Genomic DNA, 17,337 nt, shown 5'->3' with positions numbered 1-17,337 from the left:
TAGGGGGCTGGATCCTAAAACTCCATGGATCTCTGGGGTCTTAGTTACTACTTTCATTGCTGGGACAAAATACCCAACACCCAAAATTAAAGGGGAAAGGGTTTACTTAGCTCACAGTTCTTAGAGGTTTGTCCATAATCGGCTGGCTTCAAGGCAGGGTGACATATGGCAGAGGGGCACCAGTTCATGGCAGCAGAAGACAGCAAAAGCAACACGAGACCTTAACAGTGTCTTTCTGCCCACTTTATCTTATCCAGACAACCGGGATTACGGTGGTGCCAAAACCAATCAGTGGACTGATTTAGTAATCACACACTTAATCCCAGCATCACATACTCTAGATTACCCACCTCTGAGAAAGCCCTATGACCACATGAGGCTTTGGGGGGACATCCAGACACAAACCATAACAATCTCCCAAGAGAGTCCTTGTACAAAAACCTTCCTGGGTTGCACCCAATACTGATTATGCATCTCTTGGCAGGGTACCATCCCAGGAGCCTGCCAATGAACACAATAGGCTCACATGGGGCTGCTCCCATAGAACACAGCAAGGACATGGAACTAAATTTATGGAATTATATCAATATGAAGGATATTGTGTTGAGAAGACATGCTGCTTAAAATCAATCAAGTTATCCAAGCATTGATCAAGAGATTTTCCAATGCAGATCTTACTTGTCCATGTAATTTTTAAAAATTTAGTTGCATTTTTCCAGTTGGTCTTATTATCTTATCAACAATTCTACTCCATTGGCTTAGACACTGGGTAAAACCCTGTTTCATGAATATATGTTGTGTCCTGTGGCCAACCCACTTGGTCCCAAGTCTTTGTTCGGGCACCAACTGTAGCTCAGACACCCAGCCGGCCTTCACTGCCAGTCTCAGGTTCCTCCTGCCCCAGGCACCACCCGTGGGGAGTCAGCTCACTCCTCTGAGCTTTCCCCACTCAGGTCCCACTTGTGGGGGACCTAGACCTGGGAGACTTTTTCTCCCTGACCCAGGCGAGGATGAACGAGAGACATGGAGTCAGTTTAATATGCCAGCAGCCAGGGTGGTCTCTTGCCTTTAGTAGGCAGAGGAGCCCCCAATGTCTGGCTCATCTTACCTTTACTCACCCAAACACCGGTACAAGCAATCAAAGTAACACAAGATTAATCTGGTTTGCAATATCCATTAGTACATGCTCAGGTAAACAACAACCTCAGCTATCTTAACTGTTCCCTAGAATCTGCAAAATGCAATCACCTGAGTGTAGCCTTTCTTCTTTGTGCTGAGAGGCCAATTAGGCCTCAGTTCTCCTCTGCTCAACCAGTGCCCCCACTGTACAAAGGCAAAGTTCCTCAAAGATGGGGGTAGCACTATTACTCTTATCTTTCACTGAGTTAGCCCCCTGGATAGTTACTTGGTTCCTTATAGCAAATCTACCAAAGTCCCAAGGCTGGGCTGGAACCTGCCCAGGATGGTGTGGGGATTTTAGTTACACAAAAGAAAGGGGATCTCCACTGGGTAAAGTGGCACCATTTTGATCTATGGACCCACTTATATCCATCTGCTTTGATGAACTGTTAGTGGAATGGAGCTGGTCCCACTGAGCCCCAGAGCTCAATGTGCTACTCCTCACCCCACTTTCCAACAAGCAATGGGCCCCCAACTGAGCCCAAGTCACTGACCACCAATATGTTCCTATTAAGCTTTGAAATGCAGAATGAGCTATTCTCATTCTTTGTGACAGGCCTCCTCCCCATTGCAGGCAAGGCTCCTTTCTAGGAACAGTCTTGGACTCTGAAGGTATCTGCTAGAAAACGAGGGAAGTTTGCACAAACTTGCCTTTTATCTCATTTATGCTGAGTTTACATCTACATTGTCTTGCTACAGTAGTTATTTTAAGCAGGGATCTAGAAAACAGGTCACTGATTTTAACTCTAGGGCTGGGCATATAGTGCAATGGTAGAGCACTTGTCTAGCTGGGAAGCATCTCAAAAGAAATCCCACAAAAAAAACCCACAACAAAATGTTACTGGTGATTGCTTCCAAGTGTTTTAAAGTCAACTGTTAACTACCAGGAGAAATAGAGGTGGGGTTGTTAGCTGATGTGACACATCTGTCAGTCTTTTAGTGACTTAAAGCTTGCAGTTAGTTTAACTTGGAATAAGGTGGCACCTGCCTACTTCAGCACTGTAATGGGCAGATGCTAGGAGAGGGGATCAGGCAAAAAGCGGCCAAGTGGGGTTGAGTCCCCTACCTGGCTTGACCCTGTTTTGGTTGGCCCTCTCCTTCTTCCCTACATGAGGCCCAGCAACCACTGTTGCCCAATTAACATGGCAGAGGGTTCACATCTTAAAATATCAATAATCCATAAAGCAGTTAATGTGACTTGATCGGGGGTTTTATAATTATCCAATAAAGAAATGACTTTGTTAAATTTCAAGTTAATACTGTTTCTATATATCCCATATATATTTGGCCTTTGCCAAATCAATCCTGGATGAGGAAACACTAGTAATAGAAATAAGCAACAGGGGTTCTGAGGGGAGAATGGGATAAAATAAAATTTATTAATTAAAAAAACCCTACCAAAAAGTTAATATTGCTATATCAAAAATTGTTTTGTTCTACTCTGAGTTGATGTGTGAATTATATCTTAATAAAGCTTTAAAAAAAAAAAAAGCAACACCATTAGGGCCATCAAGATCTTACTCTTGAAACCTTATTTAGAGCATTCATCCTTATTGAATTAGATGCCATTTACTTATGCTTTTTTTCTCTCTTATCTAGACAATGGGCTTCACGAAAGCAGTTTCTCTCAGTTACAACTATTAAGTAAACATCTGACTTTGGCTTTCACGGGAGGAAGACCAAACACGTAATTTGTTAAATAAAAAAGATGGGTTTATATCCTGGCTTGGTCCTAAAGCTGTGATTCTCACCTCCTGCCTGCACAAGAATCACCTGGAGAGCTTATACACTTGGATGCCCTGGGCCAAAGCCAGCCAGATTTGTTCAGTCTCCAGGTCCAAGGCCCAGACAACACCAGCATGCAAAGATCCCCCACGTGACACTGTGCTGCCAGGATGAGACTCCTGCCCTGAAGCTAAATGGTAAAGCTTGGGTGAAGGGTCCCCAGTGCAAGGAGAGGAGCTGAGTCTTCTTTCCTGTTACACAGTTCATGAGCCTGCTCTGGGGCATCCAGGGAATAAAGGCTGGGAGTGAAATGGAAGGTGGTTTACTGTTTCAAAAAACAACAAAATGGAATAACATCAAGTTCACAAAAACATTTTTTATTTGAGGCAAAGAGAAGATTGGCTAATAGGAATACAGATTTAAAGAGTCAAAACTTAACTGTTAGTAGCAATATTTATACTTTGTAGATGTTGCTTCTCTGGTCAGTAAAGGGTATTCAGGCTGCACCTTGCCCAGCTGGGCAAGATGAAAAGCAAAGAAAAGACTGGAAGAGATACCTCACCTACTGTACTGCTCTTCACACTCAGCATCAGGCTAACAGACCCTCGATGCTTTGTCTCTAGGTCGCTGCCCACTGCCAAGGGACACAGGCCAAGGGACAAGAGAGACGGGACACACACTTGCAAGGACAAATGAGGCAGGAAAAACAGGTGCAAGTCACTTGGAGAAGAGCAGGCATCCACACCTTCAAAACTCGGCATGGAAGGGGTAATCCTTGTGGGTGGCACAGCTGTCAGAAGAGAACACATTTGCTTTTAAAGGAAGAGGCTTTGACTCTAACAAATTACCAACACACAGAATTGGGTAAATGTCTGCAGGCAGAAACAGATGGCTTGGAGGGAAAATCTCAAGCCAGTTTTGAGTCTTCAGATCACAGTGTGCAGTTGTGGGTTATGTCAAGGGTCCACTGTATGTAACTCAAACATTCAAAATTACTCAAAAGCTCCCCAGGGCCTGCTTTTATCTTTTTTCTTTTTTCCTTTTTCTGCATATCTGAGGAAAATGACAAGTCACCAGCAATCAGTCTCAGGGTGGCAATATGTGATAATCAGAGGGTTGGACAGTTTGAAAACCCTTCTTGGGAGACTTGCAATCATTAGGACTAGCCTCTTCTTCCCCAGCACCAACTCCAACCCACGCCTACGTTACATGTCCATGTCCAGTGCACAGGATAACTGGATGGCTGTTTCTAGAATAGCCTGGAGGCTGGGAAGGAACTGTCAGGATGTGAGGGACCTATTAGAAAAGGACCATGGTCTGTCAGCCCTGAGGACTTCAGTTCTCTACGCCAGCAGTGGGAGGGGAGAGGGAAGATGAAAATGAATGTGGCAGGCTCTAAAAGGAGCTTGGAGTTAATCCAGGCATTGCCTGACTTCTCTATCTCCCACTAGGTCCAAACATGACTGTCATGTTGAAAGGACATCAGAGAGGGCCCTGGTTGGGACTCCCCAGGCTGGCTCTGTGTGTGTGGCCTGTTTAGGATCTGTGGCCTGTGTGAGGCTCACAGCACTCATGCTTCATTCACAATAGTATCCAAGATGCAAACTGCACCCCTGCCTGATGCCACCACAGTGGGAACTCTGAACTGGAGAGATCACACAGTGAAGACTGCCCTAGCTCAGGACCCTCCAAATTCTACCTATGAGAGGAAGAATTGAAGGAGGAAGAGGAGGAGTTCAGACAGGAATAAGGACAATGAGAAACAGCAGCCTGTCTCTTCTGCTAAATGAAAAGCTGCTTCTTAAAAGCAAAGAGTGACTTTTAAGCTTTGTTACTGAATTGTCAGGAAAAGAAAAAATATTCACCCTACTACTGATCTCCTGTACAGTCTACCCTAACTTCAGAGAGATAAGGAGGGACCCAGGGAGGTGCAACGGAAGAGCCTCAGAGATTCTCAGTAGCTTTCTCGGAGTCACAGGTCTTCTTAGTGTCAGTGCGGAGACTTCTGTGAGCCTAGCACCTGGGTCTTCCTAATAAATCCTCTTGGGAGAGTCATTCAGACAAAGGGTTAAATGTAAATTCTTCCAGGAAGATGAGGCAGGCCTTATCTGGGTTCAGAAGAGCCACTAACATTTGGAAATTAATGTCCAAAATGTGTCTGGTTGTGCCCACAATGCCCTTAGGTGAGAGGAGATACCTAAAGCAGATCTCTTGGCATTTCCCCCAGGCCCTGTGCAGTTCAGATGACCCAGGTGTCCAGTTTCCTGCTATGTGGGGACAGAAAAGCAAGGTAATGTGCAAAAGTAAGGTGGGCTGTGAAGAGAAGACTGGTCACCAAGGCCTGCAAGAACTGCTCCTGTTCTACAGCATTGGGTGATCTGGCAATTGGTCACTCACTACACCAGGACTCACTCACCTCACCAAGGCACAGATCCTATAGTTCTTGTTGTAGCTGAGTAAGGTTGCCATGTCCTCACTGTTCAGCTCAAAGTCAAAGACCTTAAATGAACAAATAAAAAATATAATAAGCTCTGCAATAAAAGACAGAATGCTGCATATGAACAAGATGGCTTCCATTGTCTTGACAGTAAGGACAGTAAAGTGAAATGGACTTAGAGAAAGGTTGTATTACTCTTCAGAGAAAGCAAACATTTTGGCCAGGTCTGAGACAGTTCTTCCCTTCCAGAACTGTGTATTTCACTTCATTTTTTTCATACTACTGACCACAGCTACTGTGATAAGCACCAGAGAACAATGTAATGGGAAAAATGTCTTTGCCTCCATTCACGGTGAAGCAGAGGACAGACATATTTCAACAGCTGTATTACAAGGAATAATCCATTAATCATATACTTCATAAGTCATGAAACAAAGCCCTTCGAAATCCACAGGCATGAGAAATGGATTCCACCTGGGCATTAAAGGACACAGCCAGAGAAGAAATAGTATTTGAGATGGCCTAAAAAGACACATGATTTTGGCAGAGAGAACGAGAAAGACAGACTGGGAAGGCAGAATCACTTGCATGGGGCTGGCCAGTGGGCCACAGCGGTGCTGGAACACAGACCCAATACTGAGAGAAATCTTAGCTTCAGAAATCACAGAATGTGCAGAATGGGAGTTAGCTACATACTCTGTGAATACAGCCATGGGAAAATGTGCAAAGAACACACAGTGAGGTATGAAAATAAAACAACTGGGTTATCATTTTGAGATTAATCATTCACATTTTTCTTTTCTAGTACCTTAAAAAATGAAATATGAAATTAAGGCTTTATGTCAGGACACTATGCCTTTCCCACTGTTTTTCTGTTTTATCTTGAAGTTAAAACATCTAGAAACAGCAAGAAAACTGTCTCCTCCACAAAACAATAAGCTCCCCTCTCCTTGGCTCTCCTTCCCCCACTCTATGTGACAAGTGGCACAGTTATGGCCACAGCATCCTGCCATCCCAGAAGGCAAAATCAGTTGCTGCTGTGGGTCTGGGGTCATCCTGAACCTGTGCTGGGGACTGTGTGGAGCTGATGCTGAAGAGCCCCATGGCCAGGGTTGTGCCATACTCAGTGAGGACAGTGCCTGGGCAGAGCTGCTTTGCTCGGAGGACAGAGGTTTGCAGGCCATCGAGATTGCTGGGGAACAGCCGATGCTCTGCCCATGAAGGCACTGGCTCTTTGCAGAGATGGTGGGTCAGCCAAGTGACCCAGAAGGGCCTTTGCAGTCCATGGGCCTGTCATCAGCACACTAATGTTTCCTGAGCACTATGGTACCAAGCACTGTGCAAAGCACTCTGTGCATCAATTTGTTGAACCTTCACAACCCTCTAACTAGCTATTAAGTAACTTGCCCAAGGTCATAGCTGGTAACTAATGGAGCTCTAAGGCAAATCAACAGTGTTGCCCAAGAATGACATATTCTCAGTGCAAACACTTAGGGTCCTTGAGGAGCCTCAGTAAGTATATGTGGGGGTGTTCAGTGCAGGCTTCTGAGGCATGAGGCCTGTCTCCAGCACAGGGACCCCACCAACAGGAAGTCATTGTCTCATGTCCATGGTTTTCTCACCACAGCTTACTGAGACTGGCTTGCTAGTCTGAGTCAGGACAGAATGGTGGCAGGAAGTCTCACAGATGAGACTATCCAGGGATAGGATGAGGAACTCCATGAAGTCTCTCTCACCACTGCTCTACTGCAGAAAGCCAGGCTACCAGCTGGGATCTTACCTGAAAGTTCTCAGCAATGCGTGCTGGTGTCACAGATTTGGGGATCACTACCAAATTCCTCTGTATCGGGAAACGGATCAGCACCTGTGAAGCCAGAGAGGTGTCGAGTGTATGTGCTGGACACTCTGCATTACCATCTCACTTAATCATGCACACTCATAACTCAAGAGAGAGGGACATGCCAGGACTGCATGGGTGAGAAAGGAGGCTTAGAGATGTCCAGGTCATACCCACTGACAGTCATCCAGATCCAACCCGAGTCCTGCTCTTAGTCATTGGCTCCGTGTACATTACAGAGCCACAGTCAGTTCACTCACTGCCTAGGGACGCACACTACCCTTTGGGAGAAAAGGAACATTTCCCCCCCACATTTGGTATTAAGAGCTCTTCTGTTTATACAAAGATAAGCTTCCAAAAAAACTGACAGATAAATGCTGACCTTCGGGATGTCCATAAGGCAGTGGGAGCAGGTACTATTATTTCAAGACCAAATGGTAAAGTCTTCTAAAGTCGCAGGCTATACCCTTTCTTCTACTACGTACTCCAGGACCCAAACCACACCTGAAGGGCTTGATGAGCCCAGTCCTCTCTTCCTCCTTGCTAACAGGGGCCACAATGAGGGCAGGGAGTTCTGGCACAGTCACAGTGCCTGGAAATGGCCATACCTGGGCAGTAGTTTTATTGTACTTCTCTGCAACTGCCTTAATCCTGGGATCTTCCAGGATGGAAGGGTCTTCAGGCTTGGCCCTGGAGCAGAAAAATGGCTCCGTTCAAGAATCATCATTATGGCAGCCAGTGACCCCAAACCCAACCCTATCAACCTCAGGGTGGCCAGCCAGTCTCCTAGTCTGAAGCTTGGTCATGACTTGCTGGCCAACCCTCTGGGAAAAGCAGTCATTTGCCACTGAAAACTCCAATCTCCCAAGAAACCCAAGAGGCCCTGGGGGAAGAGGTACAGACCAGGCCAGAAGCTTTCCCCTGAAGAGAACACAACACCACAGAGAGCTCACCAGGGCCTGTCGGGAGAGCCGAGGGGGCTGTAAGCAGTCACCACAATGCCTTTGGAGTGGCAGTACTGGATCAGCTTCTCCTGAGTTAGGTACGGGTGGCATTCGATCTACAAATGCAGAGGGCTGATGGTGGCACTGTGGGCACAGGTGGATGTGACACAGGCAAAGTTTCCTCATACGAAATCTCTTTCCTCCCCACAGACAAAATGTTCTATTTCTCAGATAAGCCACAAGAACTTTCCATATTGCCTAGCTAGTGTCCTCAACACTAAGAGCAATAATCTCATTACCAATGTTCCATGGCCATATGCCCTAAAGGCTTTCACTGGCCCTCACCATTTATCAATTGTCACAAGAGGATCTTGTGGGCTGTGCACTGCTCACCTGTCAAAGCCCATGTCATCAAAGGCCAGGTTTAAACCTTTGCTGTTCTCTGCACACTGCAACTCCCAAATGTGCCCATCTTGATAAATCAGAGCTCAGGACTCTGCCAAGCCCACAAGCTGCCACCTGGCCACTCCCTGACTGATGTGGACCAGAAATAACTTCCAGGATCAGATAATCAAACAGAATGCCATCAACCCCAGCTTCCCTGGTGGGAGGTTTACCTGGTTAACTGCTGGCTTATATTTTAAGCCAGGTTTGTTTAAGATCCTCTCGATCTGAAGATGGTTGAAGTTGGAGATGCCAACTGCTTTCACCAGCCCTTCATCCACCAGCTCTTCCATGGCCTAAAAAGAAGAGAGCGTGTTTAATGCTGACATGAACCCCAAAAGGACAAGAACCAGAGAAACCTTTTGTCCTAGGCAGTTTAACACTATTCAGGGCCAGCTAATGGTACATTTTAGAAGCCAAGAGATGACAAGATGAAATCTAGGTTGCCTTTCCTAAGACAAGCAGAGCAAACACAGTGCCAGAGTAACAAATGTAACACAGAAGTGGCAGCACAGAACACTCACACCTCATGTACTGCCAAGGACAGGAAACCAGGAATGAAGAATAGGATCCTGTTAGGGGAGGGGTCATCTTACCGTCCAGGTGTCCACAAAATCAGTGTCACTGGGAACCACGTTGCCTGTTGCATCCAATGGGAAATAGTCAGCCCCATGCTGTTATTACAATAGAAGATAGACACACAAAACAATCAGTAACAGCCTTTCACAGATTTGCTGGGGAGGGTCAGGGATTTAGCTCAGTGGTTCTGCCACCTGCCTTGCAAGTACAAGGTGCTGAGTTCAATCCTTGGTACCAAAAAAAAAAGATTTGCTGGGGAGCTCTGTTTAGAAAAATTATCATAATCTTCCATTGTTGGCTAAGATTATGGAGGATAGTAAGAGGTACATCTGGCAGCCAATATGAAAAGGAAACAGGCAGATAAGCCTTGATGGCCCCTGCTGCTGCTTTAGTTAAGCAGGTTGGAGCTGAGAGACTCTCAAATGGCAATATGGACAACCCTTTGACACTGAGACTAACCCCACCTTGCACTGGAGTGTGTGAACAAGGAAAGGACTCAAAGCCAAGACTCATGGGGCTCAAGTCCTGACTGCCTACTGGCCTATAAAACTGTCACTATGCCAACTCTTACTGGTTTAGCATGAAAAATGAAGAACGGAAGTCATGTCCCTACAGGCATCAATATATCTACCACAGTGCAACAAAATAGCTATAGGATAAAACCCACATTCTTTCACCTTGGCTAACCAAGCAGAAAACCAAGGCAGGGGTTAGAAAGAAGACAAAAGATGTAATGATTTTAGAGTTCAGTGTGTGCAAAAACCCAGGCTGTGACCATATATTTATCCAAGATAGGCTATACATGTGGAATGTAGGTACAGGCATATGTGTAAGGTATCTATGAACATATGTGTGCATGTGCCTGGAGGTGAGGAGGGTGAGGGCTGACCGGACCGTATGGCAGTGTGCAGTAGGGACAACAACAGCCATGTTCATTGTCACAGATTTAAATTATGCACCGCCAGAGAAAAGAGCAGTGGTTCCCAAACTCAGAATGTGGCCTGAGTCACCTGTCTTCATACTCAGACTGGCTGGGGCCTGAAACTATGGTTTCCAACACACTCTACATGTCATTGCTGCTGCTCTAGAGATGACACCTTGAGGGGCAGGGACAGAGAGAATCTACCACACATAAGGGCTGCTAATAAGGGAGCTCAAAATAGGCCACAGGTTGTACCTGAGTCACAAGAATGTGGCCTGAGCCTCAGGCCCCTACCTTGAAGCCTGTTGGCCAATGGATAAGGTAGAGGTCCAGGTAGTCCAGCTGCAGGTCAGTGAGCGTCTTCTGGAAGGCTCCTTTCACCAGGCTCTTGTCATGGAATGTGCACCACAGCTGAAACCAGCAAGAGCACATCTTATCACTTCCATGCAAAGGCTGATTTCTGGCTGGGAGTCTGACAGCAACAAGAACTGTTCCTTTCCCCACAACCTAGCCATTTTTCTGTGATACTATGAGTGGTTTGAGGATGTTCCCACTGCACACTATGGATCCCATCTTTCCCAAGGAAAGGAGGATGATCAGGTCAAGGAAACTTCCCAAGGACCAAACAAAAAGCCTATGAATGGGCAGTTCAGCAAGGCAGCTCTAGGCACTTGACATGAGTTCTCAGGACTATTTTCCTACCGGGCTGGTCTATGTGGAGCCAGCCTCACCCTCCCACCCAGGTTGTGTCCCAAAAGCCTCCAGGTCAGAAATGGTGGCTAGCAGTGGAGACCCAGTCTGCAGACGGGAGCCAAGTCCTGTCATAGAAGATGACTCTCGGGAAAGGAAGATCCAACCCACAACCTCAGTCTCAGGAACATGGGCCTCTATCCCATAGGCTCCAACCTAATTCCAGAATTCCAGGGGTTATCTTCTAACAGAGAGACACAGGTAGGTGAGCTGTGGGGCACTCTGAGGGCCCGAGTAACAGGATCTGGAAGAATTGTTTGCCCAGTGATAACTGTTTTCATATTAAAGAGTGTGGCCCTGGCTCATCAGCTGAGTTTCCCTTGGATAAGTGTGAATGGGAACCCGCAGACTACCTGCAAAGTGGTACCTTACTGACAATGAAGAGCTCCTGGCGCTTCACCACCCCCTCTCTGAGCTTCTCTTGCAGGGCCACCCCAACCTCCTTCTCGTTCTGGTACACCTGGGCACAATCGATGTGGCGGTACCCAAGGTCAATTGCTACCTTCACGGCCTCGTCCACTTGGCCTGGAGGTGACTGAAAGGAAAAGTCATGTAAGTCACAGGGTTAAAAATTAAGCAGGGCACAGAGTCGCACAAAGCCAAGGAAGAAGCTCAGTGCAAACCACTGGTCCTTAATGACACTCTTGGTTTTCAGGTTCTGCCAAAGCAGGCCAGGGTATGTTTCTCAAGCAGCATTCTACACTGTAAGCCCACACACGGGTAGCCAAGCTGAGATGCCACTTTACGTCACCTTGGGACACTCACAATGTCACTTACCAGCACCACGGATCACTTTTAAAAGATGTGCTTAAGCCATCTTGTTTCCCTGCTTCTCCACATGCACTGAGCTACAAATTACTGTATTAAAAAAAAAAAAAAAGCCCCACTGGGGATTTAGCTTAGTGGTTCCGGCGCCTGCCTTGCAAGCGCAAGGTCCTGAGTTCGATCCCTGGTACCAAAAAAAAAAAAAAAAAGAATCATAAAAAAAAAAAAGTCCCACTATCTGAATACTGAGACCTTATTCTCTATTTGCTTCAAATAGCTCAAAATATTTCAAAACTAGCTGTACTATTTACACCGGTTTCCATATTTCAGGCACTGAGGGCCTGCTCTTTGTTTTCTCCTTTCACATACCAACAATAAAGTTGGCAATCACTTATTTTATGTAGTTCTGGGAAATTCCCATAAGTCAAGAATACTACTGATGTGGAGTCAAAAGCCTATCAGTTAATTCTCAACATGATCACCTGCTTAAAGAGGTACAAATAGGACAAATGGCCCCTTAGAGGGGTCAGTGGACAGAAATGAGTAGAAGGGAGAAGGGAGATGGGAATCACGGAAGATCTCTATTTTGTTGTGGTCAACCCTGCAAAACCATGTGAGTGGCCATAACAGCTGTGGGAGGCTCAGCTGCTGAGGAGGAGAAAGAAGGGCCTGCAGAGCAGGTGAGCTTCAGCAGCACCCAGACAGGCTGCACAGATCCTACCCCACCTTCTGCTCTGATCAGAGTGCCGAACAAGAAAAATGTACACAATAAACTGCGGAATGAACACATCACATTCCTTTGGAGTGCTAGGGTAGAAACAAATGAAATGGCAAACTCCCCCCAGGCCATCAGCAGCTGCAGACATCTATTTTGACAGGAGCTCTTGTGAAAAGTCTGGAAAAGAAGCTGAACTAATGGATCAAGTCCATCACCAGAGCCTGACAGCAGCTGAGCTTCCCACTGAGGAAGGGAGGGACCTGTCTGTGTGCTGGAGTGGCCATGTTAATCTCAGGTGTGAGGTCCCCAAGGCCTTCAGATGATCTGGGTGGCACCTGGCAGCCCCTGGCTCTGGACAGAGGGTGGGAAAAAGGTCCAGGCCTGGCCTAACCACACACCATCTGCCAAAGTGATTGGTGCAGGGGCAGAACACAACCCAAGCCAGGCCATGAGTTATTATTTTTGGACTTGGATTGACCTACTAAGACAAGCTCCTGTTCTGCCAGAGTCCCTTGCTGGGAGACTATGGGCTGTAGCTGCTATAGGAAGGTGGGGCTAAAAAGAGATCGAGGGCTGGTGGACATTTATAAACCTGAATCCCAACACCAGAAGTTAGCAACTGTCATTTAGGAGGTTAATGAATCCCCAGCCCAAACACATCTTTTCTGCTTGTCTGTTTTCTGCTTAAGTTGGTTTTTCCATTCCTTGGAACCAAAGCATGCAGACTAGGGTGACTGAGGTTGCCAGATAATTGGCACAAAACTAAAAAAAGTTCATGTTTTTACAGAAAGATAGAAAAGACTGAGAGAGAGGTCATGAGAGTCAGCTGCTTCCTGACCCTTCAGCAGACAGGGTAGTACACTAGAGGCTTAACATTTGCCACACTCAAGACTGCCAGGAAAAATTCAGAGAATGATTATAACATGCCACTTTTCATGTACTACCCATGGTCAACAGAAAGCACACTTTTTATTGTTTGATGCAGAGAAACCAACCTCACTTGGCTTGTATGTCCAAATGCATTTTATGGTTCAATAATGTAAACAGGGTTTCCAAATGGTATAGACTGACGAAGGAAGAATGATCCTTTCCATTGTCTTATCAAACCAGTCAATCTGGCTAATATTTTACACCAAAGCTCAGTCAGGTTTGGCAACAGCACAAGCTAGTAAAACCGAGACTTACTTTCTCTGTTCAACAGCAGTGCTTTCTGTCCTGAATTCTAAGACTCCACTGGGTTGAGATGTGGATGGCCCCATATAAATAAATGTACAGTATTATGTGTGACATTAAAAATTTCACTGCGGGCTGTTAAGGAAAAAAATGTCTTAAAAGGGCCAAGGGCAATAACGAGAAAAAGATAAGAGAATGCTGTACCTCCATTCCTAGGAGTGCTCCTAGACTATGTGAGGAAGTTACAATGACTAACCACTTCCTACCAACAATTTTCAACTAGTTAAAAAACATGATCAGTTACAGGACACTGGCTCACATCAGAGGTCAATTCTGTTTTAAAGGTTTCCTGAAAATACAATACTATGGGCTGATTTACTGTCCAGCAGAGAAGATAAGCCGGCCAGAAAGACATGCTGCCTAAGACACACGGGGTCTAGGGCAGAATGGGTCTCCTGCCAGGATGAAATCCTCATCTCTGAGGTAAGCAGGAAGTTTGAGAACCTTTAATGGAGCAGTAGATCAGAGACTACTAATTTGCCAGTCTTCAGGGTACAACATAGCTACTGACATGGAAAGATACATGAGAACAAGAACTTCCAGACTCCTCTGGATGTTATAAAGATAAGCAAATGAATCTTTTGTTGAGCATCTGTGAAGGAATACATGCACACACATGCAGGGTAAAGGTGTCATTAAAATTTTTTAAAAAGTAAATCCTCCCTAAGCCCATACTTAAATGATTTATTTCCCCTTTATGTCCCTTTCTCTCTCCATATAATTCTATACCAACCTCATTTGCCCCCAGAAATGGTAGGCATCTTCAGTACATAGTTATCCGTAAAGTTATTTACTTTTCCATATTAATCCAGTAACTTTTGGATACCTACTATCTGCCAAACACTGTGAAAAGTGATAAAATAACAGTGAAGAAGGCTAACACTATTCTAGTTCCCAGCCAGAATGAATGATCTAAACACACACTATATTATTTTAAACAAATACACAACTTTTCCAGGCTGTTGCATGATAAAGCAATTGATTTGAAATCCTTTCTCTTTTTTTTGAGATAGAATCTCACTGTTGTAGCCTAGGCCAGTTTTGGACTCATTATGTGGCCCAGCCTGGCCTCAAACTTGCAATTCCTTCTGACTGCTGGGATTATAGGTGTGTGCTACCACACTGGGCTCTGAAACTTTTATAAACTTTAACTCCTTATTTACCCTTGTGTGATGACCTTCCCATGATGGATTGTGAAATCACTTTCTGAAGTTATGACCACAATTTTAAAAATGGGCTAGAATAAAAATATCAGACCGCACCCCCACATAGTAAGGTTAAGTAGTCTTTGTGAAACTTTTCCTGCAGTTATACATGTACATCTGTGGGCTGCATTTTACTATAAACAAGAAAGCATCAACAGATGAAATTTAACTTGGTATCTCAGTCATAATTCAATTAGACTTAGGGAAAGAAATACAAATTATGTACTCTGATCATTCTGACCAAGAAACACTTTCCATGCAAGGCTGATCTAGGACTCTTACCTTATCCTTACTAATAGTGTTTCAACTGCAAATTTTTAAGGTAGAGGTAACCCATAACTTTGTCCTATTTCAAACTATTCTTCCTGGTTTTTGTTTTTTCATTTGTCTTTGTGGAAATATTTAATACCCAGGCCATATTCAAGATTCCTGTAAGAGAAAACCAGGCTCACAGCTGTGGAAGATAATGTCCAATATCCCGAAGCTAACTTAAAGGTGGCTTAAAAAGACTGGATTTTATTTCAGCTCCCATTAATACTACTTTTCTGTGTTCCTCAGTTTTCATATAATCAGGTTATCATTTTTCTTTTGTAAGTTATTGTTTTCATACCACATTGCCATATCCTCCAAATCCTATTGTACTTAATGATCTACTGTCATTTTTATCTGGCTTCGTGCTGCTGAGGTTTTTGGGGATACCGTGATCCCTGGCACCTGCTGGGTTATCAGTGGGTGGCATCCAGCAATGGGATGCCCAGATTCTCACAGCCCAGTGTCACTCCGAGGCGCTCAGCTCCGTGCCTTCGGGGAGAGAGAAGCAGATGAGTCCCCAGAAAAATCGCCCCAACTAATTTAATTATCTGCCATTTGCAGGCTTAACTCGTGACGTTTTATTCCTGCGAGAGTAATAACAGTAACTATTTACACGTGAGCCACGTGAGCCACAGGTGCCACAGGTGAGCAGGCAAGAACTAGAAGCTCGGCTTCCGACTCGCTTTCGGCCCAAACTCCCACCCCGGGCACACAGCGCCGGGGTCCGGGGAGCACAGCAGTCTGGGTTAGCGTGGCTGGAAGCGTCCTCCCCCGTCCGCCCTCACCGAAGCCCGGGACGGAGGGCCCGGGCCCCAGAGCGGCGCCGGGTCCCGCACTCGCGTCAGGGAGGTGATGGCGGGCCGTCCGTTCAGGGTCACTCGGGCCCCGCCACGCCCCAGGCCAAGCGGAGCCGGATGCAAGCGGCAGGGAGTGCGCCCCAGAGCACCTACCTTCCACGTGCCCAGCCCCACGGTGGGCATCTTGGCGCCGTTGTAGAGCTCAACATGGCTGGCCATGGCTGCCGCGCGCTACGCACCTCGACCCACTACCGAACCGCGGCGGACCTTTAAATAGCCACTGTGGCCCGCACAAAGAGCGCCTGCGATTGGCGCGCTGCTGTGCTAAGGCGCTTTCTGATTGGTCGCCGGCGCTTTGAAGGGGAGGTCGGGGAAGAAGCGTCTCCCCGCCAGGTCCTTGCGAGACGGAATTCTTTCCTTCTCCCACAGGGGGCCTACTCCGCACTTGGCAGAAGAGCCCTTGCCCACTACTGTGACGAGAGGAAAAGCAGATGCTCTCACAAAACAAGTCCTATAAAGAATTAGGAAAGTTTTGGTTTCATTTAACAGCCCAGAACAGTACGTTTTGTCTGTTGTGCAATCTCAGTATAATGCTCTTTGGGAATTTGACAAATCCCCAGTTCTTAGTCGGTATAAAACATTTTGACTATAGGAGTAGTAGTTCAAAGCACTTTATTCTTAGATGAAGGTGGATATCAGAGAAATAGCTTCCAATCTTATGCATAACACTTTACAAGATTTGGGTTTGCCCAGTCTGTATACAGGCCCCTAGATCTTCTTATCTCACCCCAAGAGCTATTCCTGTGCTTGCTGTGATTCAGCCAGATTTGCTACAAAAGCTGGCAACTCTTGAGGTTAGGAAGTCTTGATAAACTGGACCCAGAACACAGAAGACTTTCTGTTCAGAATCAGTAAGACTGATTGCAATTAATTTTTGAAAGACAGTGTAAGTAGTAAATTACAACACAGTAACCTATTCAAACTCTCTAGACAAAGAACAGTGGATAGGCAGAAACCCACAGAAGAGTTAACTCTAGTTTAGCTTAGAGTATTCAAGTTTGGATGTACTAAATAATAAATCTACAGCTCTATTTGGTAGGTAGAAAAACACATTATTTTTCAAAGCTAGTCCAAAGAAAGCTGCTCCAAGAACTTTGAAGACAGTTTTAGTTCCTTTCCAACAAACTCTCTCCATGATACTCTATCTCACCCCAACCTACTCTTTCTGCTCTGTCACCCTCAAATCTTGCCTCTATGCAAGATTGGGTCCTGCATCTGCCCAGTAATGACTCAGGCTCCAGATCTCTCTAAATTACATTCTGGTAATTTTCCGTTTGATACCTTCTTTAAAAGTACCCCTCCCCCCACCCCCTGGGAAAAATTTACAGAGTCCAGAATAGGCCAGATATTTTTCCAGTTGACTTTTGTACAAACTGTTGCTACTGGGAGAAATTCTAATGCTATTATTTGTCTCCAAATAATAGAATTTG

At 45.6% G+C, this 17,337-nt stretch overlaps 1 protein-coding gene across 1 annotated transcript; it reads right to left on the bottom strand.

The window, feature by feature from the left end:
• Window positions 1–3,260: 3,260 nt before the first annotated feature.
• On the bottom strand, window positions 3,261–16,180 carry LOC101720124 (aldo-keto reductase family 1 member B1). The gene is made up of 10 exons (XM_004856310.4): window positions 16,001–16,180; window positions 11,185–11,352; window positions 10,362–10,478; window positions 9,163–9,240; window positions 8,740–8,862; window positions 8,132–8,238; window positions 7,787–7,868; window positions 7,122–7,205; window positions 5,321–5,403; window positions 3,261–3,694 (listed from the first exon to the last, which is right to left on the bottom strand). Exons 1-10 carry the CDS (start codon window positions 16,064–16,066, stop codon window positions 3,652–3,654), a joined length of 951 nt encoding a protein of 316 aa, XP_004856367.1. The 5' UTR covers window positions 16,067–16,180; the 3' UTR covers window positions 3,261–3,651.
• Window positions 16,181–17,337: the final 1,157 nt, after the last annotated feature.

The sequence above is a fragment of the Heterocephalus glaber genome, unplaced genomic scaffold (assembly GCF_053883595.1).
Source record: "Heterocephalus glaber isolate CG9 unplaced genomic scaffold, H.glaber_assembly_v1.0 deba00000546, whole genome shotgun sequence".
Lineage (NCBI taxonomy): Eukaryota > Metazoa > Chordata > Mammalia > Rodentia > Bathyergidae > Heterocephalus > Heterocephalus glaber.
Note: the sequence above shows the minus strand (reverse complement) of the source record. Positions and strands in the feature narration are given on the sequence as shown.

Bases quoted from the DNA above. Each gene is read 5' to 3' on its own strand.
- LOC101720124 (XM_004856310.4), bottom strand. From the start codon at position 16,066: ATGGCCAGCCATGTTGAGCTCTACAACGGCGCCAAGATGCCCACCGTG. The intron at 10,479-11,184 runs GTACCACTTTGC...TGCTGGTTTCAG, and splicing joins AGCTCTTCATTGTCAGTAAG to CTGTGGTGCACATTCCATGA. The intron at 9,241-10,361 runs GTAGGGGCCTGA...TTGTAATAACAG, and splicing joins ATTGGCCAACAGGCTTCAAG to CATGGGGCTGACTATTTCCC.